Consider the following 26,216-nt stretch of genomic DNA (forward strand, 5'->3'; position numbering starts at 1 on the left):
GGATTTCAGATGAAATGGTTTAGCCCTCGGGGTTACAGGAAGTTGTTGCAGCTGCCATGTTTAGCTGCTTTGTTGTAGATTTCTTGTAGGTTTCCTGCAGATTTTTTTTAAGGGTTGCAATGGAGCCGAGCTGGAGTTCATTTTTATTTCAGGTAAGCCAACCGTTGAAATAATTCTCAAACGTGCGGGTAAAAACAGGAAATCGATCGGGACGTTTAAAGACAACCCGAGCAGCGCAGATTTGAAGTTTTAAAGCGCAATTTGAAAGCAGTAAAAACAATGGTAGCTAAGCTAGCTCACATTAGCCGCTAATGCTGCATCTCTCTCAGATTTCCAGCTGTGAACTATGAGGGAAACGTACAAGGGATTTCTTTCCCTCTTTTCCCTCCTCTTTTCTATTTACACTCTTTTTATATGATTCTTTGCTTTTTAGCTCGAGTTAAACACTTTATCAGGCTGCGTAAGACTTAGACTTATGTACTCATTGATTTTGTTATGACACAATTTGGTTGTTTTGGCCAGACGCAGCGTCCATGTCTACGTAGAAAATAAAAAACACGATGTTTGTGTGTATTTTGAGTGCAGCTTGGAACTCAAGCTGGTTGGAACACAAGGTGTTCTTTCTTGCTGTTTTATTGATATTCCATTCGTTTTTGTTCCTTTTCTTCATTCTTATTGTTAACACAACTCTCTTATTTTATTGGAGGGAACATGGAGGTAGTTTCAAACCCTAGTAACATTGCCTACCTGGTCAACATTTAGGGGTACAATGGTAACATTCGACTGTTCGATTGAAATGTTCGAACAGGCTTATAATTTGTCTAAAATGCTGTCTAGTCTCCTAAGGTTTCGAGACGCATTGAGTTTGAATTGTAGTGAAAAGTAAAAACAAACCAAAAATAATATATATAAATATATATCTTTTAAAAAAAAGAAAGCAAAAATCATGGTTAGATTGAGGCGTTTACAATGGAAGTGAATGGGGCCTATTTTTGAAGTTTAAACAGAAATGTGAAGCTTATAATTATCTAAAAACACACATTGATTCTTCTGTTAAAGCCCATGTATTATTGGAGTTGTAAAGTTTTTACAGTCATTTTAGGGTTTTAGTGTTTGCGAAGCTATGTCGTCATGGCAGCAATGTTGTAAAATTGAGTATAACTTTATACAAAAAGGTCACACTAAAATCATGTTAACATGCATGTTGTTTACATTTTGCGGCTTTATTTTTGAAACTGAGTATTTTAATGTTTGCAGATTGGCCCCATTCACTTTATTGTATGTGCCCCACAGTAACCCAGATATTTATTTATTTAGAAAAGTTGGAATACATTTTTGTGGTAATCATCACTGTGCCACAAATGCTGCCGATTGACCTTAACTTGTTTTGAACCTGGAATGTTGCTTTAAGTTCTTTACTGCTCTGCTTTTTCTTGGGGGTATAGGGAAGTAGTGACTTAATGTTGCTTTTTTTGTCTATCTTTTCCCTTGGGAGAAAAAACATTTGAGGCACTCTAGGCTTTGTTCCATAAAAGTTGCCTAAATATATTTGCTTTTAAAATTGAAGAAGAGAAGCAGACAGTGTCCAGAAAGTTGTTGTGATTTGACTGTTCACAGGTAGGCTTGCATCAACCTCGGCGTATTTGCATCGTCATACCTAACTTTTGTTTTTAGCGAGGTTCAAATAGGCTAATTAGGATACAAATGTAAATTTGTGATCTTGGAAATTGATCAAGAATAAATCTTAGGTCTAATTGTTGTTTAGCATAAGCTTCAGCATCAGTTTTAATGTTTGTTTGAGCATAGATTAATTGTTGCCTGATTCATTGACTGCTAATTTCTTGACCACACTATGCTTGTTTCACTACTAAAATCCTGCCATCCTGTGACATCTTTCCTACACTGGTCATAACCCAAAATACATAGATGAGCTTAAACATACTGACTACTCTGGACCTTGTCAGGGTTTACTGACCATTTAGGGGATTGACACCCCTTGTTTAATTCTTGTAAAGACTTAAATGTCTTAAAACACCATAATATGGTTTTGGCCACAAAACTTTTACACCTCAAACTTTGATTAGCTTTATAATCAATATATCAGGTATTTGGTGTATAGACCCATAAAAGCTGGTGTAAAAAAAAAATGTGCTTAATTGTTCTGCTTGATTCCATCCATGTGATGATCTAATGAAATGACAGTCTAGCGCAGGGGTATTCAGTTAAATTTTCAAGAGGTCCGATCTCCCCTTTTCCTTCCCAGCAAATGTCCTGATAATAATAACTTAATTGGTGTCATTAGTCAGTATGGCTATGAAACACACATACATGTGTGTGTGTGTGTGTGTGTGTGTGTGTGTGTGTGTGTGTGTGTGTGTGTGTGTGTGTGTGTGTGTGTGTTAAATTGTTATTATAACTTCATGTTTGCAGCAATAGTACTTAGTTTAGGATTTTAATTTTTTTTTTTACTTTCACATCATCTCTTCAAAACTGTGCGGGGATGAGGACATTGGGGGGCCCAGAGCAGCCAAAGTGTTGTGGTCTAAGTGATTTTTTTTTCTACAAATAGATACATCAGTCGGGGGCAATTGGATTTGAATATTAAAAGATAAGGTCAACAGTTTTTTAAGCTGAATAATAACAGTCCTGTTTTTGTGTTTGAATATTTTTTACATTCAGAATACATACCTATGTATGGGAAATAGGAGACCTTTTGATTGATCCAAAAATACTTTATTTGGGTTCAGGGATGTCCCCTGAAAGAAAATGTATAAAATGTAAGTCTGAATGGTCCATTTTTATATATTCCTTAAAGTGACAATCTACTCTAACAAATAAACATTTTACATAACAGTGCAGCATAAAAATACTGTTTGATATAGATACAGTGAGGAAAATAAGTATTTGAACACCCTGCTATTTTGCAAGTTCTCCCACTTAGAAATCATGGAGGGGTCTGAAATTGTCATCGTAGGTGCATGTCCACTGTGAGAGACATAATCTAAAAAAAAAAATCCAGAAATCACAATGTATGATTTTTTAACTATTTATTTGTATGATACAGCTGCAAATAAGTATTTGAACACCTGAGAAAATCAATGTTAATATTTGGTACAGTAGCCTTTGTTTGCAATTACAGAGGTCAAACGTTTCCTGTAGTTTTTCACCAGGTTTGCACACACTGCAGGAGGGATTTTGGCCCACTCCTCCGCACAGATCTTCTCTAGATCAGTCAGGTTTCTGGGCTGTCGCTGAGAAACACGGAGTTTGAGCTCCCTCCAAAGATTCTCTATTGGGTTTAGGTCTAGAGACTGGCTAGGCCACGCCAGAACCTTGATATGCTTCTTACAGAGCCACTCCTTGGTTATCCTGGCTGTGTGCTTCGGGTATTTGTCATGTTGGAAGACCCAGCCTCGACCCATCTTCAATGCTCTAACTGAGGGAAGGAGGTTGTTCCCCAAATCTCGCAATACATGGCCCCAGTCATCCTCTCCTTAATACAGTGCAGTCAGCCCTGTCCCATGTGCAGAAAAACACCCCCAAAGCATGATGCTACCACCCCCATGCTTCACAGTAGGGATGGTGTTCTTGGGATGGTACTCATCATTCTTCTTCTTCCAAACAAGGTTAGTGGAATTATGACCAAAAAGTTCTATTTTGGTCTCATCTGACCACATGACTTTCTCCCATGACTCCTCTGGATCATCCAAATGGTCATTGGCAAACTTAAGACGGGCCTTGACATGTGCTGGTTTAAGCAGGGGAACCTTCCGTGCCATGCATGATTTCAAACCATGACGTCTTAGTGTATTACCAACAGTAACCTTGGAAACGGTGGTCCCAGCTCTTTTCAGGTCATTGACCAGCTCCTCCCGTGTAGTTCTGGGCTGATTTCTCACCTTTCTTAGGATCATTGAGACCCCACGAGGTGAGATCTTGCATGGAGCCCCAGTACGAGGAAGATTGACAGTCATGTTTAGCTTCTTCCATTTTCTAATGATTGCTCCAACAGTGGACCTTTTTTCACCAAGCTGCTTGGCAATTTCCCTGTAGCCCTTTCCAGCCTTGTGGAGGTGTACAATTTTGTCTCTAGTGTCTTTGGACAGCTCTTTGGTCTTGGCCATGTTAGTAGTTGGATTCTTACTGATTGTATGGGGTGGACAGGTGTCTTTATGCAGCTAACGACCTCAAACAGGTGCATCTAATTTAGGATAATAAATGGAGTGGAGGTGGACATTTTAAAGGCAGACTAACAGGTCTTTGAGGGTCAGAATTCTAGCTGATAGACAGGTGTTCAAATACTTATTTGCAGCTGTATCATACAAATAAATAGTTAAAAAATCATATATTGTGATTTCTGGATTTTTTTTTTTAGATTATGTCTCTCACAGTGGACATGCACCTACGATGACAATTTCAGACCCCTCCATGATTTCCAAGTGGGAGAACTTGCAAAATAGCAGGGTGTTCAAATACTTATTTTCCTCACTGTATATGGGCTGTAGGTCTAAATAAAAAGGATGAACCAGACTTCTGGAGGTCCACAATTTTTTGTCTGAGGTCTTTGCTGATATCTTTTGATTTTCCCATGATGTCAAGCAAAGAGGCACTGAGTTTGAAGGTAAGCCATAAAATACATCCACAGGTACACCTCCAATTCAATACCCCTGTCAGAGGCTAATTGTTTAAAGGCTTGACATAATTTTCTAGAATTTTCCAAGCTACTTAAAGGCACAGTTAACTTGGTGTACATAAACATCTGACCCACTGGAATTGTGAAAAGGTCCATTAAAAGTTAATTAATCTGTCTGTAAACAATTGTTGGAAAAATTACTTGTCATGCACAAAGTAGATGTCCTAAACGTCTTTCCAAATCTATAGTTTGCTAATATGAAATATGTGGAGTTTTAATGACTTCAACCTAAGTGTTTGTAAACTTATGACTTCAACTGTATCAGACAGTTTTCTTCAGTGTGTTTAGGCAAAAGATGCTAATATCCATCTATATTGCTGCTCACTGTGTCTCCACTACTGTTGTTTTTTTTTTTTTTTTTTAAATGTATCCCCTTTTCTCCCAATTTGGAATGCCCAATTCACACTACTTACTAGGCCCTCATGGTGGTAGGGTTACTCACCTCAGTCTGGGTGGTGGAGGACAACCACGCACCCCATTGAGAGAGCAAGAACCACTAATCGCGACCACGAGGAGGTTACCCCATGTTAATCTACCCTCCCTAGCAGCCGGGCCAGTTTGGTTGCTTAGTAGACCTGGCTGGAGTCACTCAGAACTTCCTGGATTCAAACTCGTGACTCCAGGGGTGGTAGTCAGCATCAATACTGGCTGAGCTACCCAGTCCCCCTCCTGCTACTGTTGTTAAAATAACCACGCCTGCAACTCTACTTATCAGGGTTTATGCAGGACCTTATGTCTATTGCAGGGAGAGAGAGACGCCACTCGCAGGAATGAAGCATGTTCAGCGGTAGAGAAAAATATTAATTAGCATGGTGTGTACAGCTCCCTAATTTTGACACGTTGCTCACTTAAACTGTAGAAATTTTAAGATGGGGCAACCATTGTCACGATGCCTCGTGGTCCTGATGAAACCAATCTGGGGTCCTGTCCCAGACTGCAGTCTGCTAATTGGTGACTAGGATGTCTAGCGCTGGCTTGCGCTTCACTACTCAGTGTTTTGCAGGCTTCGGAGGTTATTTATGATCGAAGCTTTGTCCAGCTCCCAACAGGCATCTCCGAATGTGGCAAACAAGATGACTGATTCACAGGGTTTTCTCTTTGGAGTGGAGGAGTTCCATTTGCCATTTCCATTTTGTCATCTTTTTGACAGGTTACATGTGAAGATATGTTGGTTTTGATGTTAAAGATGTTTCATTTTGGTATTGTTTTTGGTTTATGTATTTTCTGACACTTTTGGGCAGTGGAACCTATAATAAGCTTTTACAGATTCAACCATGCATCTGTTATCTCCACCTATCACAATGTCTTTTACATGAGATTTTTACAGCATATCAGAGATTTTATAAAGACATCATATAGTGGATTCCTTTTTTCTTTTCATTTTTTCTTCATATTAAGCATGTTCACACAATGCGGATTATCCTATATTCACTGTGACCTGTCATCAAATGTAGGTTGACTGTAGCATCGCATTTTAAATGAATGCAGTTTGCTTGAGGTTTCATTTTGGTTTTAGGCATGCTTCTCAGATATGATTCTGCAATTTGAAGTGCTCTTGCTTTTCTTGGTATTTTCTGTTAGTTTCTGTGCCCTTCACTGCCTCCATGTTATTAATGTTGGAGTGACCTCAGCCTTCAGTGTGAATTTGTATCAAAATCATTAAAGCAGCATGAGACTCAGCAGGCTGTTCTTTCACTGTCATGGTTTGAGTGCTTATCTGGCTGCTTGGCAATCTTGTATTCATCCAAATACAAATATACACACACTTGCAGAGAGCGGTTTCTAATGGTACATCCAATACAAACAGTAGACCAGCAGATAATGTGTGCTTCTCCAGGTTTAGTTATCTCAATGTAACTGTATTCTGTCTAATTACACATTTGTAGAGAGAGGTCACCTAATCAAGCCCACAAAGACCACCTATGAGGCCTTAAAGACCATTGAATAAAACACATAAACCAGACTTATTGATGTTGTTGTAGTACATGTATACAAGGTCTGCATGCTTAATAGAAATAAAAAAAATCAGAGTTTCAAATTCCAGCTGCTGCAATTGACTATTCGGGAAAAGTGTCAATTATAGGATTCCATGTAGGTCTACTAAATAGTTTATTTACAATATGTTTTTTGCGGTAATTAAGCTTGTAACCACTCACAGATATGTCTGTTGTGAGCATGATTGCAATGGCAAATCTTTTCTTTTTCTAATGTAGCCTATAAACTTAAGGAATGTTCCAGGTTCATTACAAGTTAAGCTGAATCTTTTACTCTATGCTGCTACAATGAGAGGAAATCACTCGCATTTGCAGCCAAATTTCTCACTTTGCAACTAAAATGTATATATTTGACAACTGGCTGGTAAATGTTAAGATATCACTCAACCAGTGAATGTGTAGTATAGTGGTGAAGTATTCAGCAGCGAGATCCTTTCTCGTGTGTTGAGCGTAAAAGTTGTTCCGTGTAATGTGTTTGTCCAAAGACTAGATCCATGCAACCCATTTGTCATTGAATAATGTCTCTTTTAATACTCTTTCTGTTCTATACAGTAAGTGAGGTAAAGCCATTCAAGTCTCTCTCCTTAATGTGTGCTCATTAACGGATGCTTTTTACAGAAATGCTGCTTTTCTTAAGAGGTAGCACTGGTTTTTAGCACATGTTCAACAAATCATTGTAAATACCTGTATATAGGCCTAGTACAAATTATGCCATTTAAAAAAAAAAAAAAAAAAGTTTAAAACTTTAAATATGCAGTATAATATTATATTTATTGATTTAATTAATGGATTTTTTTTATCTAAAATGAGACCAAAATAATAAAATACAACTAGTATATACAGTTCAAATCATATTGGGAAATCTGTATCAATACCCAGCCCTTGTGAATGGGGACAGTCTATAAATGTTCAAGTACACTTTTTTTTTTATTACAGGGCTGCACAATTTGAACAAATACTGTTGCCACTGCTTAGATCTTGATTCTAAAAGAACAAAAACATAGTTACATTAAACAGTAACTCTAATTTTAAACAAGTTGTTAGAACTGCAAACTTGTACATTATTCCTTTTGACCAAAATCAAGGCTCATTCTTTACTGCAATTAGAAACAGTTACTCTGGTGTTTGCACTTGCATCCTCTTAAGATCCATTCTTTAAATTATTATTATTAACATTATTATATCCTCATACCCTACAGTAATATATAGGCTAATAGTAATATATTTCTGTAATAATTGAGCGTGCGGAATTGCTATACAGTCTCAAGCGTCTATTTTGATGGAAGCTTAATTATTTTATCAAGCCTTTTATTTTGAATGAAGACAGTGTTGTTTCTGTGTGTTACCAGCAGAGGTGACAGTGGTGTTTTGTGCTCCTTACATACATGGAGAAATACTCTCGTCTCTTCTATGCTCACACCACCCCGGTGCCATGGGGTTACTTTAGATTTGTTACACACTTGTTATGGCCAAATATATTTAGAATTAGGCAAATGTGCAACTGAGGTAAATGCGTAGCGCTATAAAATAACCCTGTCAGTGCACGTTAGCGACGTGCACGATCCAAACTCTGAACACAGCTGTTCTGTATAAAACATACAATATCACAGCACGAGATGGAATTAGTTTCATGTGCATTGAGCTCAGAACACCATATCATTATCCTTGTGCGCCGCACATTTGAGACTCCCAAACATCTGCTGTGCGGTTCTGTATTTGAGCATGTGCTTGAAAGAGAAAGCGCGATTGGGCAGTAGCGAACTTCTGAAGAGAGTGAGATTGGTCAGGTGAGGTGAAAATGGACTAGGAAAGAGCTTGTGATTTGGTCCATCATCCGTAGACACAGCCTAAAATGAAAATGCACAACAATTTGCAGCTTTACCTGGCTGACACCTTCTGTTTTCGAGCTCACTAATATCATAGACGATTATGTTTAATTAACCAAGGGAGGCACTGAGGCAGAAATCATGGTTGCGATTAAAATACGATTAATTGTGCTGCCCTAAATTACACTATAGCCGATGTTCCACTATCGGACAGAACGTTTCTCGATGCAAAACCATGCCGTTGTACTCTGATCCGGGCCAGTTGGCATGGTTAGGATTTATTTTTCCACTGTAGCAATTGAATGTACGTAACAAATAATTGGTTACGTACATTTAATTTTTTTCACTTTGTTGATTTTGCTTTAAAAAATGTATTCAGTAATTGAAACAAAAAAGTAAACAAAAGACATTTCTAAATTCAAATTGCACTTTAAACTAAACTAAAAAAGCATTAAAATAACAAAGTGATATTTAACCACCTCCCCAAATCCAAACATTTAGATACGGATACAGGTCAGGAGCTTCAGTTAATTTTTACATCAACGATCAGAATGGGGGGGAAATGTGATCTCAGTGATTTCGACCATGGCATGATTGTTGTTGGTTTGAGTATTTCTGTAACTGCTGATCTGGGATTTTCACACACAACAGTCTCTAGAGATCCTCTGTACCTATACCTCTTTTTCTCTTCCGATATCTGAAATCTCAGTATCAGCCGATAACGATCCGATACCAGTGTTATTGTTTTTTAGTTTTTTTTTTTATAATCAGTTTAGCAAATCTATACCTCACTGAGTGATGGTAATTATATGTGAAGAAACACAAACTTTAAACTACACATTATTTCAATATAAATATACAAACTATTTAGAAAAACTTTATTGTTAACTAGTCTGCTGGATAATGTTGCAGCAATATTAATAGTAATTCCAGTCTAAGTGTTCAGTAGAAAAGAAGGCAGTTTAACTTGCATCTGGACTTTAAAGGATTCAGATCTCTTTTTATTTGTTAGACATGTCCACTTTTCATTCACAGTTATTTTTTGGAACCCATTAAACTGAAATATTATAAATTGTAAACAAATAATAATAAAAATAATAAAACATAATTATTATTATTGTTGTCAAAAATCGGTACTGAAACAAATTTTTTTTTACGATACCAGAATTTCTGAAGGTACCCATGCAGAGTCGAGAACGCTCACAACAAAAAAAGTGAAAAAAGCCAGGTTTGGAAATTCTATGTATTTGAGGCTGATGAAAAGGGAAACGCATAGATCAGCAAAAACCTATTTGTAAACGCTGCTTTCACAATTTTCTGACGAAAGGAGGAAACACAAACTTAATAAAGCACCTGAAAGACAAGACACCTGGATTAATTCAAGCAACCAAAGCAGGTTAGTGTAAAATCATATTATCATTTGCATTAGGGCTGAAACGATTAGTCGACGTTATCAACGATGTCGAAAATAAAAAAATTATGAGAAAAATCACATAAAAGAAAATTAACAAATGAAATCATATTAAACTGTAATGACGCGTGAGCAGCACTGCAGTTCACGCCTGATGGAGGAGAAGAATTACACAGATCACAGTCCAGATGCACTCTAAACTTTCACAGTTTATTTTATGTAGATCCCAAAGTATTAGGGAATTATAAAAAAAGTAAGTTCAGAAGCAGTCTCGTTGTGGAATAAGCGGAGCCGGAGCTTCCTGGCATTACAAATGCAGTTATATTTAATGTGTTATAACTTTATTAAAGTTCAAATAATACAGAAGCAGGTCATGTTAATAACTTAAAACTCAGAAACTGGCATTTCCCTGTGTGGTAAGCGCCTCTTCAATGAGTTGCGCGAATTTCCCGATCTAAGGGGGAGAGATTCAAACTGCACCCGGCTGAGAGAGACTTTGCCTCTGGGACGCCCATCCCTCGAGCGCACACACTTAATGCAGCTAGGTTATAACGCGATTGCTCGCGACTTATTTACTCGTAATATATGTCACTGTGCATTTCTTATCGTGAAGAAAAATTTATTTGTTAATAAAAGAGTGTTGTTTAGTAACATGTTTTTGCTTTGGTACTAAAAATGGTATCGAGTACCGTGAAATTTCACTGGTATTGGTACCGACTACTGAAATTTTGGTACCGTGACAACACTAATTATGATTATTATTATAATATATTATTATTATTATTATTATTGACTTTTAGAATTTTAAATACAACAGTAATACATTTCAATCGTGTACCTTTTAACGTTAAAACCCTCTGGTTTTTAATTTGACATTCTGAACTCTCCAGGATGTCCTGTATGTCTCTGTTTGTAGGCAAGTTCACAGTAGTTTAATTCGCTTCTTATTCAAATTCTGGTAAATTGCACCTCCGGCACCGTTCTAAATGCATAAAATGAGTTAACTGAACTTTTGAGCATCTACATATGAGTTGTTGTTCGTGAGTAGCGCTCAAATGTTGCGCAACGCATGAGGGCTAAAAATAGCCGCAAGTGTGTGTGTGTAAACAGAGCAGTGCCATTCAATAACATACTGATGCTGCACGTGCATATTATATATTTACGTATTAAACACATCCTTTTGTGATTCCCAGAGCTATCGCATGTCCTCAAGTGGCTTTGAATAAAATCCATGAGTCATATGAACTGCATTTATTGGTACTTTTATGGTTCTTTTATGTAATTTTTCCACATTGTGGAAAACACAAATGTTATAGCGGAATCCATTTACGCTAATAAATGTTTAGAATGTGTTATTTGACCTTATTTCAATTACTTAAAATTTGTGTTTTTTTTTAAAAACCATGCATGAATATTATTTTCTCAAAAATACAAACATGTACACACATGTTGCTCACATATTATTGTAGTCCAGTTTGTGCTGAATACAGTATTATCAGACTTTAGCCATTAATATGTTTGTAAGCAACTGAAAATAGCACAAATGTCAAGCCATTTCAAAACTTCTCCAGGGCCCAAAACACCCTCAGACCCCAGAGGGTTAAGGCGATATCAGAAGGCCTGTATTAACCCCCTGCAGCCGTATGGGTTAGTTTTTTGATGGACGCACTTTTTTTGGGCTTCAAAATCTAAGGTACCATTCACTCGCATTATAAAGCTTATAAAGATATTTTTTAATATTACACCGATTGTGTTTGGCTGAATGAAGAAAGTCATATACACCAAGGATGGCTTAAATGGGATAATTTTTATTTTCAAAACTTGCATGTCAGAGCGTCTTTAAAGGAAAAACCCTGACTTTATATCTTTAATTCATCCTTTATTAAAGTTCACATAATAAGGAAGCAGGACGTCTATTTAAGCATAAACCCCAAAACTGCCTTTTCTCTGTGCAGTCAGCACCTCTTCTACGAGTCGTTGAAATGACCCGATCTAAGGGGGAGAGATTGAGGCTGATGCACACTCTGTGCAGGATGCATTTGTGTTGTGGTGTGTATTTTATCATAAAGAATATCGGAGGAACGCAGCTCTAATAAGAAGAGATTTTGTTTTTTGTGAGTTAAAGATGGATAAAAGCAAACAAAAGAGAGGGTAGTCTTTGCCCATAATATGGTTTGTTTTCCAACATAAATATATAAAACTCCTTTAAAACAATGTACGTTTACTTTAGGAGCTATACTGCAGAAGAAAATGTTGTCATCTGAGAATGTTGAAAATAATATAAAATATTTTAAAATATCTAAAAATCCTTAAAACAAGATAATTTGTAGCAACATAAGCTTGCTTTTTGACTCTTTCAGAAAAACAGAGACTTTCTCTGTTAGCAAGTCTCAATATCTTATGTTGTTTCTCAAGTAAATGTATCTTGTTTTTAGGATTTTTGGATATGTTTAAATGGAAAACAATACAAAACACTTGGACTTGTTTGCAGTTTTTTTTTTTTTTATTTATATTTTTATAAAAAGCATATATTTTTTTCCTTTTAATTTGGTGAATGCCATTTAGAGGCATTTTTTGGCCTCACTGGAACTGCCATTTATGCTTTTTTAAATAATGGAGGGACGAGATTATCAACATTGTGCTACAATTGCTGTCGATTGAGTTTATCTTGTATTGAACCTGGAACATTCTTTTAAATATGACATAGCATTTTGCACAGATATCATTGGAGGCAGGTCCTGTCTGCAGCTCTTGTTACTGTAGGCCTTACTATAATATCTCTCTGGTACAATTGTGTTTGTGAATGGCCACTCCCACCCAACCCCACCAACTGGATGCCGTGACCAATGAGACAATGCAGGCAGGTGCGGGGGGGGGGGGGCTTTTAGTCATGTAGTCTTTCAGCTGCTCTTGTTTTGGGCCCCATGCTCAGGGCTGTCACCCCCCTATTATGATCAAGTTATGTAGCGCCAACCTCCACTCATTCAATCCTCAGCCCCAAACATGATTTTTTTTTAAGCAAAGAAATTCTAAACGGCAAACTAAAAACCGCTGTGTTTTTATAAAATGGAGAATATTCTTTTTGAATTGCACTATTATACTACAAGTTATGAATTGTGAAATACTGCCTCATTCTTGTCCTCATGCCAGATTGGTTGAAGAGATTCCCCCATACTATGTAAAGCACTTTGAGTGCCTAGAAAATTACTATATAAATGTAAGGAATTATTATTATGTCAATATCTTTTGCACAATTGCTGAAATCTCTGCTTGATATTTTGCACAGTTGCATCTTGCTCTTACTATGAATAGGGATGAGCACCAGTACTCTGGTACACGGAAGTGACAACGATGAAAATACACTGTTCAGCCAGCCATGATGAACACAGTGTTGTGCGCTTATTAAGATTATTACGGTAACCTGTAGGAAGAGCAGAGAAATACGATTTCTGAGTGTTCTTTTAGTAAGTTGGCCAGCGAGTCTTAATTTAATGACAATATGAGGCATTATATTTTGATTGCAATTTATTTTACTTTTTGTAACCGGCTACATTATAACATAATAATGAATATGCAAGACACTGGAATGACAGCGAGATGCAATGCAGCAGCTGAGTACTCAAGTAATGACTTCGAGCAATCAAGTAGACAAAATTATCAAAACGGCCATCCCTACTAGTGACATGATCTATACATTCTTGTTAGTCAAGGGATTCACTTTTTTAAAAGGACAGTTCTTGCATTTCTTGTGTGGAACACTAAAGGAGATGTTATGCAGAGGTTTAGCCTCGGTCACCATTCACTTTCATATAATGGAAAACAAATGTAATCAATGTGAATGGTTACTGAGGCTAACATTCTGCCTATCATCTCCTATTGTGTTCCATGGAAAAGAGAAAGTCATATTTGCTTGGAACAACATGAGGTTGAGTTCATTTTGACCTTTGAATATTTTATTATTATTATTTTCATAGTGTCAGTTGCTTTTGATGGACCGTGTATGTTATCTTATATCTGAACAAAAAAATCCTCATTCTCTCTCTCCAGTATGTCATTTGTAATAATGTACTTTGCTGAACAGCTGACTCATCCCCCTACTAGGACCCCATCAGGGCTTCTCTTGCTTTCCTAGTTGCACAGATGCCCTGGAAATGAGACAGTTTCTATTTTTGCTAAACATCTAACACTGTCTCTCAGCTGAGGTTGGGTCAACCACATACTGTCCAATAGCAACACTTGCTCATATCACAGTCAGTCATTTTTCACAGCTCAGGCATTCAGTTCATGCATACAAGGCAAGTAATGCATAATCGTGTTTTATTGCGCAATAACCTTGCCTATGAAATATTTATTTCTTTTTTTTATTTATAAACATATCTTTATTACGAGGATTAACCCCTTGAGATGAAGCATCTCGTTTTCGAGGGGGTCCTCCAATACATCAAAGCAAAAAAAGAACCAAAACAGCAGAGCAAATATCACGGTCAAAAACCGCACAACAAAACACAACAACACACACACACCAGCTCACAATGCTCAACCCCACCCTACCCAACACGATCCCTATAGATAACATGATAGAGAAACAACCACATGACTAGCATTGCACAAGGTCAAGGACTAAGAGTAATACAAAAAGAAAAAAAAAGAAAAAATAAATTTTAGAATTAATAAACACATGACCAATGAAGCCCATGGTCAAACAAACAAAACTAGAAACAAAGACAAATATTCCGAAGATATTCCCCAAGAGCCCTTCGAAACGCTGTAAGTGAAGTTAAAGAACGGATAAAAAGAGGAAGATTGTTCCAATCATATGGAGCCTTAAAACAAAATGCATACTTGCCTACTTGTTTTTTAACTCTAGGAACAACAAAAAAAATCTGATCATTGTATCGCAGGCTGTATAGCGAATTATAAAGCACCAAGTGTTGCTTGAGATAAACTGGATAATTCAAGTAAAAACTTTTAAAAATAAACTGTAACCAGTGAGACTGTCTCCTGGCCGAAGGGGCCTACCAGGACAACTGTCTGTATAACACACAGTGGTGTGTCCTGAAGGGACAGATATTCAATTTACCGGTAGTCCTGTCGCAATTATTAAATAATCATCTTATAATGGTTATTTGGTCTTGCTGTGGTTATTTGAGATTTTTTGTGCACTTCAAATTCCATTTACATTTTACTGTCCAAATAAGGGAATTTTAAGAATAATTTGCACCAAACTCAAAAAAATATACTGGTATTTCTATGGTGAACACAAAGCGCTCCAGTTTCATTTTAAATTAAACATTCTTGTAATGGCAAATGTTCTTGTTTGTTGCAGGCTCATACAAGCAGTGTAAAAGAAAGGGACACAGAGGAGGAGATAAAAAATAATTTAAAATACACACATCTCAAAGGTCTTCCTTCATTCAAAATAAGGGCTCGTAGGTTTCGTATGACAGCTTTAAAATCCAGGCTACATTAACACCCGCCCAGCCGGGTAACTCCATAGTACTTATTTGCCACTTTGGTAGGTGACGTTTTCAGGGGACTTTTCACCACACTGAAAATACTGCGAATGCCGGTCCACCAAAGCAACTTAAATGATGTACAACTTGCGTTCAGTGCTTTATAAGCTGTAAAAATTGTTCTCTTCTGAAACGCTGGCATGTCTTATGTGTTATGCGTTTGAAGCCTGGTTTTCGCAGTAGTGTGGCACGAGCCATCACAGACCCCCTTCTGCGAGTGAACCGCTCTGCACTTTCCTATATCTGGATCATAAAACTTGTGCAACCCAGTACAAACTTTACACAGATTGTTCTACATTACAGCGTAGTACAGGAAGTTAAATATCTCACTTTTATTTGGACTTTGGAACAATTCACAGTGGTCAGAGAGCCAAAAAGTTAATTTCAAACGCTGCTTAAAATAACGTGTGAATGTGAAGAATTTGGGACAGAAATATTTTACTATGCAAAGTATATTATACTACTATTATACTATTACAATACTACAGTATTACAATGTTATTATACTATTAATACTGAAGGGGTCAATAGTGTTATCCTTCAATGTCTGTGCCATAAAACATCTGTTGCTGTGTCATTAAATGGCTATAAAAACTTTTGGCATTTGGCACATGTTGGTGTGGAATTAATTTTAAAATTGCTATAAAAAAAATCTTTTCAAACTGTTGTTCCACCATAACAATTGAAAATGGGGATGCAACAATAAAACAAAATTGTGTTTCCGATAGCGATATCCAATATAGCGATTACTTTTTGAATGTTATTTATTCATATTCTGAATGAGTTCTGAATGATGAAGCTTGTCCCTTTTTAGCTGAAGCAGCCTCCGCTTTAGAGATTTAAGGTGAGTAATCTAATTTGGTCAAATGTTTTAAATTTTCCTTAAATTGTTTGGCAAAAGTTTCTAAATGTTCCTTGTTAAAATTACCTGAAAGTGTTACTTTGAGCATAAACACAAAGTAAAAGCTTTAAATACAACAAAAAGCTTTAAATAAAACAAATTAATCAACTGAAAATATACATTTGTAACACCTGCAATTAGGGTTGGGCGATGTCCCCTAATTTGGCAGTTGACGATGTTGACAGTAAAACATCGCGATGGACGATGATATCGTCGGTGGGGGGGTTTAATATAATTTCATATAATTTTCAAAAATGATATGAAAAATTATTATTTCGTTATTTTACTAACCCAACTAATGACTCGTCGGCGCTTTATCAGTAGGTTGCACGACACGTGAAGCATTTTTTGTTTAAGCTTTCACTTAAGAAGAGTTGTGCACTTTTTATTTTAATATATCTCTTTACATAAATACTATTTTCCACTTAAAAACTATAATTTCGTTATTTTACTCATTGATGAGCAAAAGGTCGAGGCAGAAATGACCATGTACCTGCAGGAAATGGCCATTGATGGGGAAGAGGACCCGCTGACTTGGTGGAAAACGAACGACAAAAGGTTTCCGTTCATGGCAAGATTAGCACGGAAATATCTGTGCATATGTGCTACCAGTACTCCATCAGAGCGGGTCTTCAGCACAGCGGGTAGTGTAGTTACTCCAATCCGCAGCTTATTAAAACCAGATAAAGTGAATATGTTGGTATTTCTGGCCAGAAACATCGAAATTTAAACATGGTCTATGGTGAAAGATATTAGACTTCTTTACGCATTTTTCGCCATCCGTTATGGAGCTATTCGATTTTGCATATTATTTTTTAAACGTTCATTTGTGTAGTTCATATGACCACTTTACAATATTTCAATAACATAATTTATTTTGTAGCCTGTGCTGAAGTTAATTGTGCTGCTAATTATAAGTGAAATGTTAATGCCGAAGTTTCGGTCTGAGTGTTGTTCCTGCTTTCTAGTTCTTTATTTGTTGTTCTTCTATGTTTTAATAAATGTGTGTTATTCATATTCACCTTGTTTCTTTCATTTGATTTGACATTATGGATTTATGGCCAAGGAAATTGTTCTTTAAAAGTATTAACCAGACAAAAGTTATTTGACGTTCAGCTGGTCTGGGTTTATCTTAAACTGCCGCTTCAGTGTATACAAGAGCTTTGTGACAATGAGCAAGATTTTCTGAGACACTACAACTACTAATAATTAATTAATAAAGGCTATTTTCTTGTAGCCTACAACATAAAATATTTTAATCTAAATGTACAGTGTAAGACATGTAAAAAAAGACAAGAAGCTAACAATGTCAAGATCAATATTTGTGTAGCCTGCCTGACACGGTATTTTCACAGACTAACACGTCACGTCTCTGGCATATACCACACTATTTAAAATAGCATATATGCATTAGTTATATTCTCAATTTAATTTACAGAGCAATCCCTGCAAAGTTTTTAGGTTAACTATAGAAGAGACTAGGATTAGTGAGTCACACTAGCAAGACTCGCAAAAGGGGACGTGGCATCACGATGGTGGCTCTACATCGTGATGTTGGTCAGCCATCATCGTCCATCGGCACAACCCTACCTGCAATAACTTTCATTTTGCATTGACTGCCATAGTGCCCTTTGTGGCAATACTGAGAATGCAATGCATACTTTAATTGTGTTATGATTTGTGTTGTATGTTTTTTGCCCTAAAAGCTTCTAAACCACTCTACTGCACTCTAAACCAAGTCCATAAACATGTTAAGGGTGCTCCATCAGACTTAGCTGTTGAATTAGCCTCGCCCCCTCTTTCAAATCTCCACTGCAAAGACACGCACATATAGACACACTTGGAGACCATTTTGTAGGAGCAGATGGAGGGCAGGAGGTTCCCCTGAGCATTTTGCCATCTGACCGAGAGCATTTTGCGGGTGCATGACACCATACTGGTACTTATGGGACAATGTATGGGCTGCCCTGTGAAAGCGTACAATGATTAGCCATGTTTCCACTATCAGGCCAAATGAGGGCGTGTTAGTGCATGGCAGGACCAGTCACGTTCCCACTGCCACTTCCGGGGATTTATCGTGCCTTCTTGGGGGCCAAAGAAAGCCAATTGGGGATTGAGGTGGGATGATAGTCAAAGATGGAGTACTGGTCAGTAGACGAAATCAAGGCTCTTCTGAATATTTGGGCTGATGAAAATGTGCAACGTCAGGTCGGCAGCATCTGGCGAAACAAAGACATTATTAAGTATATTGTTGCAGAACTTACCAAGTTGTGTATCCAGCACACAATGGTATAGGTTTGTGATTAGGGAGACAGTACATATCCATGTTCATTTCAAGGGCTAGCTAGTCTCCCTCTTGCTTTTGGAATGGGCAGGGTGTGTGACGTTGGCACCAGGGTTCCATATTAAGGGTGGGTTTTGGAAAAATGCTGCAGGGCTTTTGGCCTGATGGTGGAAATGCAGATTGATTTTTGGTCTCCCTGCTTGAGGTCCGAGGCTATAGGCCCTGACTGACCAGTTGAAAGCCCTGGCTCTTACTGGCCCAATAGTGGAAAAGTGGCTATAGACAGGCAGAAAGTCTTAAGATCGGCTAAATAAACTATCTGACCACATCCTCTGACATCTTTTTCACCACTTTTTACCAAGACTAGGGCTATTACAGAGACAGGTGGGATATTTTATGGCACTTGCAGTATTTCAGGGATATCTGACATGTAATAGAGGTGCCTTTTGCTTGTCACTTAAATAAAAAAATAATTTACAGCACTTTTTAATATGTACAATTTCTCATTTCTAGCATACCAATGAAGCCCTCCACCACCAGCATCAGAACAGCCTGCTGCCGCTGCTCAACTCTGGGAATGAGCCACTGGATCAAAAGCCTGTTCTTCCCATTCCTCTCGACCAGAAGCCCACGGTCAGTGACCTACTCAAGGACAACATGTCCAGTGGGGCAGGTGGAAGGGGAGGAGGAGGGGGCAGTGGCGGCGGTGGTCCGGTGGTTGTAAAGAAGGAGCCCAAGTCAAAAACCCCCTTCATATGCGGCTACTGCAACAAGGCATTTCGAGACAGCTACCACCTGAGGCGGCACGAGTCCTGTCACACGGGCATTAAGATGGTGTCACGGCCCAAGAAGACAACCACGGCGCCCACCATGGTGCCTCTCATTTCCACTGTGCCACGGGACAACAACGGAATTCCCTCCTACGTGTCCACAGTGGCAGGCATCCTCACCACGGCCACCACCTCGGCATCCACGGGCATTGGTGTTATGTCGGCCCTGCCTCAGCAACAGCCAGCCATACCCAAAAAGCCCCCCAAACCGGTGAAGAAGAACCACGGCTGCGAGATGTGTGGTAAAGCCTTCCGCGATGTCTACCACCTCAATCGTCACAAGCTCTCACACTCAGATGAGAAGCCTTTCGAGTGCCCCATCTGTCACCAGCGCTTCAAGAGGAAGGACCGTATGACCTACCACGTGCGCTCTCATGACGGCGGCGTGCACAAGCCATATATCTGCTCCGTTTGTGGGAAGGGCTTCTCTCGGTAGGTGGAGCAATTCATGGCTGAGTTTAGGTAGCTTTTCTAGTTTAGATAAATTTGCTAACTTTTGGAGTTTTCCATATTTAAAAATGGAAGAAAATGCAATAATCTATGTCTTTAAGGTAAGGTAACCTCTGGACTATAGCAAAGTGGTTTCTGGCTTAGGATATGAGAAGCAAAAATTTGGTTATTGGCACTCATGATCAGGGATGTTTTTCTGCATTACTACAATTTGGCCAAAGCATGCATCGAGCGAGATTAATGAAGTCCTTCAGGATTGTTTACTAAAATTACCAAATGATGAAATTCGCTCTTGGAAAATCAAGATCAGATATGAAAGTATTTTGTGTTCTGATTTTGCAAACAAAAGAAAGAATTACAGGAAAACTAGGATCCTTAAGATATCATGGTTGTTCTTCAGAAACTGGAAATGAAAAATGTGTGTCCAATGTACACTGAGGTAATTTTGATTGTGTATAACTTTTCCAACAGACCAGATCATCTTAGCTGTCATGTCAAGCATGTGCACTCCACAGAACGACCCTTTAAATGCCAAGTAACAGTAAGACAATTCATGCCCCTCTCCTTCCTGCAAATTACTTTTGGCTCTGTCAAGTCGTTTTCTAAAGAGTTGAACTGTTTCTCTCTTAAGTGGTTGCTCAAGCATGCGTGTACCGGATACTGTTTGTTCACACAATACTAATTGGGCTCTCCTGCACGCAGGCCTGTACATCAGCCTTCGCTACCAAAGACCGTCTGCGCTCACACATGATAAGGCATGAGGGCAAGATCACCTGCAACATCTGTGGGAAGATGCTGAGCGCCGCCTACATCACTAGCCACCTCAAAACCCACGGGCAGGCCAACTTCAACTCCCCCTGTAACAAAGGTATGCCAGTCCACACCTACCTTCTCTTACTCCATCTCTTGGTCTACATTTGCTATTGGTCCACCAAATCTCTAAAAGCGAAAAAAATTAACTAGACAATACACAAAATCACCCTGCATGCAATGCACACGCAGTTCCAATCCTGCACAAGCCCCCCAAAAGATTTCACGACAGGAGAAACCCTGCTAGGATATATGATGCAATGTTGGACTTGGTGTTGATACAGATTTCCTGATTTGATTCCGATTCACAAGCTCTCGATTTGATTCGATTCGATCACTATTCGATCACTATTAAAGTATGTGACAATTATGGTTTATTTAAACCACAAAGGTGAAACATGAAATAAAACCATTGTGTCAGATATGAAGGGGATGAGAATTTGTGTTTCAACCTAAAAAAGTCTTCCGCATATAATGCTCTTGTGGTTCCTTGTTCAAGCATCCTTGGGAAGCTTCCTCTATCCTCGGTACTCACCCCCTCATGGTGAATTTATAGAATTTATATGTTGTTCATGATGGCAGACTTTGATCAGTTTCCAGATCACAGGCTCAAAGACAGAGGAGCTAGGAAATGAGGATTCACAGTTTAAGAAATAAGAAGCATCCATTAGTGCTTTGTGTGATTTGTTATATTAAAAGAGACATTATTCAATGACAAATGGATTGCGTGTATCTCATCTTTGGTCACTACACAGAAAAAGTCAAACAAAACTTTTAATCCTAACACTCAGTAAAAGGATCTCACTTCTAAACTTCTCCGCCACTATACTACTTAATCATTGGTGAGTGAAATCTGACATTTTTAGATGCATAAAGAAAAATTCGGTTGAATCTGAGTGATTTTCTCACATTGTAGAGGGTTGCTGCTTATAGATCGATCTTGGGATTGACGAATCGATATTGAGATCATTCAAATGAAGATCACAATGCATCAGAAAATCCCTAATACAGTGCTAGGTCTAATGGTACATGCACTAGCCGGGGCATCTGTCCGCAATATGTACACTGTCCCATATGAGAATGGATGAATGATGACAGAATCCCTAACCTTTATGGGTGATTTAATGTGATGAATAAACTGAAACTAAAGTCAAACGTTTTAATTACTCATTTCCCACTTTATTCATCCAGACTCTAACAACGTGTGCAACTCTTCTTCAGCCATGCCAGTCACTCCTTCTTCTGCATCCAACACTACGGCCATGAACCGCGGCAGTATTAGCAACACCGTCACCATCGCCGCCCAGATGAACATCACCACCAACACGGTTAACATCACCTCCCCCATTGGCCTGCAGCACCCGGTCACCATCACTGCTCCAGTCAACATCGCCTCCGTCAACATCCCAGCCACGGCACCAATGAACATCGCCCACCCTGTCGCCATCACCTCGCCCATGTCAATGAACATCACCGGTCCCCTCAACATCGCCATGCGTTCGATGGATAGCATGTCTTTCCTCTCACAGGTCCTGCCTTCCTCCCCACCATGGTAAAATTGAGCCTTGCCTCCGCATCCTAAAAGCCCACCTTTCCTCGTAAACTTCATGTCTCCTGTTTAGTCCTCTCCAGCTATGAGGAAAAAGAGCCTGGCAAGTATAGGGAATGTCTCAATGAAGGCAGTCTGCAGCATCTAGGATTACAGACATCATGTGGAAGTTAGCTGGCACTTTGTGTCTCCTTTGGTCGATTAAAGGATAAGCAGATCGAGATTGTCTAGAGTTTAGTGAGGACAAAAATAGTAATTGCATGGAGTGGAAGCGGTATGTTTGGTGATTTCACTTTTCTAGTGCCAGAAAATCCTTGCCGTTTGGCTATATGAAGCGGAGCAGATTGCCCTCTTCAGATAGTGTACATTTGTTAGTGTTAACGGTTCAAGGACTTTGGCAAATGTTAACTGTGAGGATTTTATTTTTGTTACATTTGCTTGCTTATCAGTATTTCATAGTTTTATGCATTTTAATGAGTCATGTACAACAAAAGGGACAGTGTTCCAGTAATGGAAGATGAGAGGGTTTTTTTATGTTTTGTTTGTTTGTTTGTTTGTTTGTGTTAAGACAATACTCTATGAAATGAGGAAAACTAAAGTTTAGTATAAGTTTTTAAAAGGCCTTCTTCAATTGGAAGCCTTTTAATCTATAGCTGTGATTTTATTTTTATTATTATAATAATTATTATTCTTTATATGTAATCTTTGGTATTAGAAGTCGTAGAAAGCATGCACATCCAAACAATATAATGAATACAGGTGCATGACCAAAAAAGTATGTCCACAAAAACTCCAGAAAAGTCTGTTGCTCCCAAAAAATTTAATGAGCTCACCACAGAAATTAACAAATGTGACGTGACGTTTCAAGCTACATGCTTTTCATCAGACTCAAATCTTTGGTATTGGTCATTCCTGATTGTAGAATAATTATGTTCTTGGTTCAATAGCTGGGATATTATTCTGCTTAGAGGGGTTGGACATTACAGTAACAATCTGATTAAATCTCTTTGGTGATATTCTGATGGCAGTATTATTTCAGATCAAATATTTTCAGCGTTGGTTGTTAAACCTATTCATATAGATGCCTGGTCACTTAATGGCCAACTTCAAAACACTGAAAGGTTATTTTTATCCTAAGAACATTTTAGTTTTGTAACCATAACTTCTCTGCTCTTTCTCATATGGATGAGGGCTGTTTTCCTAAGGACCTTTTGCTCAGGAACTTTGCTGAGGGTGTCCCACTTACTCTTGTAGTACATAGCATCATGCATAACACTCTTCCAAAACTTTTTTGTATGCTATTAATTAACACACTTCATATTCTTGCCTTTGTTGATGAAAACTGAGATGCACCTCAGAGGCCAGGTTGCCAAGAACTTTATAGGTGCTGACATGGCCATCCATCACAGGAGTAAAAAGTTAAAAAACTTTGTTGCATGTTCGTTTACCCCAGTCAAAGTATAAACCAAATCTGCCTTTGAATTTCAGGTTTCTCATCGTTTACTGTATCCCTGCTCCAAATAATTGTTTGACGATAATTCAAAAAGAGTCAAAATACTTGGACATTGATGTTCGTTTTGGTTTTAGGCACGGCAAACTTGTACACCATGTCCTAACATCCATGACCACGTCAACTCGCAAGCGACAGGATGTTTTGTCAATCACTTGGTTTTTATCTCAGTGGTGTCTCACTGGTTAGCCCCACCCACTGTGAAATGTCATTGGCCCAAAAACTGTACATTTAAACATCAAATATGTTCTTATAGGCTGTGATTGTGGCACATCACGCAGAAGTTTCACGTTCAGTGTGGACATGCAAATTGCTTGTGAAACTTGTCGTATCACGCCTGGCAAGGACATGATGATAAGGCCAGAAGAAATATTTTCAAAGCAGCTTTTCTCTTTGCTTTTCTCTCCCTTTTGGATATTAAAGCAATATGCCTTTCTTAGTCCTCATGTTCACCCAGCCAGATAACTGTATTGCCCATCTTTTTGTAATTAAATGGGGAAACTAATGCAAGGTATTTTGTCATGTGTTGCCCTCTCATCTAGGGTTGTGTGAGCTTGTGTGATATGAATGACTTTCAAACCCAGAGTAAAACCAGATGAATGTGATCATTCTTTAAGTAATGATTTCATAGCTACCATTGCCAAATGAGTTTAGTTTGTATTAACTGACACTCCAGTGTTTCTCAACTTACTATGACAGTGTTGTCCATTGTACCTGGTAGCGAAAAGTTTGTAGTCTTAAGTTAGTATTACATGGACTGACATGTAGGGTTGTAAACTCTGAAATCACTCAATGGCCTGAACAATATTTCCTAATATATTTTTTTCTAAATGTTGCCTTGTTTAGCTTATGGTCCCGTTCAGACGTAATGCATTATTGCACTTAAAAAGCTAGAAGCTGAACGAATGTGTCACAAGATGAGTGAGTATTTTAAAAGTTCAAAGGCTGCAATACTATGCGAGATGCTGAAAAAACACGCAGCGCAACAGTCAGACACTTATTCACAATAATGCATTGGGTGTGAACGGCCCCTTAGGCATCTTATTTTGGCTGAGTTTCAAGAACTGGAATTTGAGGAATGTGATTGAAAAACACTACATAAAATGAAAATAAGGTTTAGAATTGTACTTTGATAAATGTCTGTCCTTCCTCAATGGCATCACTTCCGTGCCTGAACTGCATGTCTGAAAATGCCACAGTGAAACAAGTCTTTTCTGCCAGGCTAGCAGCGCTTGGCGATGGAAACTGCCTGGGCGGCCAACTGCGGTTTAACTGTTTACCAAATGTGTGTGGAGATTTAGAATCTATTTTGCATATGGAATATCAAGTTGTCATGTTTGAGAAATAATGAATTTGTTATTTTTTTTAATCTTATAAAGTATTGTTGACATGAATTTACTCCTTATGTGTTAGTATCTTATAAAGAACACTTTTGTTTAAATTGGGGGGAAGGCATCAGTTTTGGATTGGAGATTTAAAAATCTTTGTCCAGTCTTTTCTTTTGTGTCCTTTTGATGAGTTGGCAAACCCATTCGAAGGCCAATGAATGTATATCTTTGTACAAAACCATTTAGCTCAGAGAACGTGGTAGTTATGATAGACACGCAAGGAAAAAACACAATTAAAATAACCTTTTATAAGACTTTTTGTATTAGAACATTAACATTGGTAATTTTGTATATATGAAGAGTAGGCTTTTTTGGTTAGCATAAAGGTAAAACATTCCTGTTTTTTGTTTTGTTTTTTTATGTATGTCAAGAATAATTATGTAAACACATTGCGCAATGTTTTACGTGCCTTTTTATTTGGGTTGTCTAAATAAAAGAACTTAAGTATGGCTTGGCTCATTTCTTTTTGATATCCTGTGAGATTTGTTGAAGCTTGTTTGCAAGGAATTTTGCCATTGTAGATTGACATATTTGTGTAATATTGGTGTTAAATATGTCCAGAAATATCGATTGCCTGCCAAGTATGACCCAACCCACGCCCTAAATAAATTTTTTAGATTCAACGATTAAGTTAACTGAGGCATTCTTTGTCTCGTTCACTGTTTGGATCCGAAATTAAGCACCTTACAGTAAATGTTTTTACATTTGATTACATTGATGAAAATTAATAGTAGCTGAGAAGTGACAGCAATGTCAAAAGAATTTGAATGCATCTATCCATCAATATTAAACTCACTCTTCCTAATTAGTTTCATGTAGGCAGACAGTATTTGTAGAAGTGACTGTACAGAATGACAACATGAGGATGTCATATTTTGTTTGCTGATCTTGTCATGAGCAATAATGATTGTCATGTGTAAACTGTGTTTGCAATTAATCTGTAAATCTTTCAAAAAGTTTCCAGTTTAACTAAAACAATTAAGAAACCTAAGAGGCTTACCATTATAAAGGCTTTTTGGTTACTATGATATGCAATATTGCAATTTTTGGTACATAG

The 26,216-nt window shown here is 38.0% G+C and overlaps 1 protein-coding gene across 2 annotated transcripts; it reads left to right on the plus strand.

Moving 5' to 3' along the window:
- Window positions 1-53: 53 nt before the first annotated feature.
- On the plus strand, window positions 54-25,599 carry vezf1b (vascular endothelial zinc finger 1b). Of its 2 annotated transcripts, none has more exons than XM_052106983.1 (5): window positions 54-152; window positions 19,136-19,884; window positions 20,374-20,443; window positions 20,605-20,770; window positions 21,904-25,599. In XM_052106983.1, exons 1-5 carry the CDS (start codon window positions 120-122, stop codon window positions 22,266-22,268), a joined length of 1,383 nt encoding a protein of 460 aa, XP_051962943.1. In that variant the 5' UTR covers window positions 54-119; the 3' UTR covers window positions 22,269-25,599. The 2 variants fall into 2 exon arrangements, with proteins under 2 accessions (XP_051962943.1, XP_051962944.1); XM_052106984.1 differs by having other exon boundaries at window positions 21,934-25,599.
- The last annotated feature ends 617 nt before the right edge of the window (window positions 25,600-26,216 follow it).

This window comes from Xyrauchen texanus, chromosome 36, assembly GCF_025860055.1.
Source record: "Xyrauchen texanus isolate HMW12.3.18 chromosome 36, RBS_HiC_50CHRs, whole genome shotgun sequence".
NCBI lineage: Eukaryota > Metazoa > Chordata > Actinopteri > Cypriniformes > Catostomidae > Xyrauchen > Xyrauchen texanus.

Excerpts from the sequence above, each read along its gene's own strand:
- vezf1b (XM_052106983.1), top strand. The coding sequence starts at position 120 with ATGGAGCCGAGCTGGAGTTCATTTTTATTTCAG. Across the intron at positions 19,885-20,373 it reads TGTGGGAAGGGCTTCTCTCG|ACCAGATCATCTTAGCTGTC; the intron begins GTAGGTGGAGCA and ends CTTTTCCAACAG. Across the intron at positions 20,771-21,903 it reads CAACTCCCCCTGTAACAAAG|ACTCTAACAACGTGTGCAAC; the intron begins GTATGCCAGTCC and ends TTATTCATCCAG.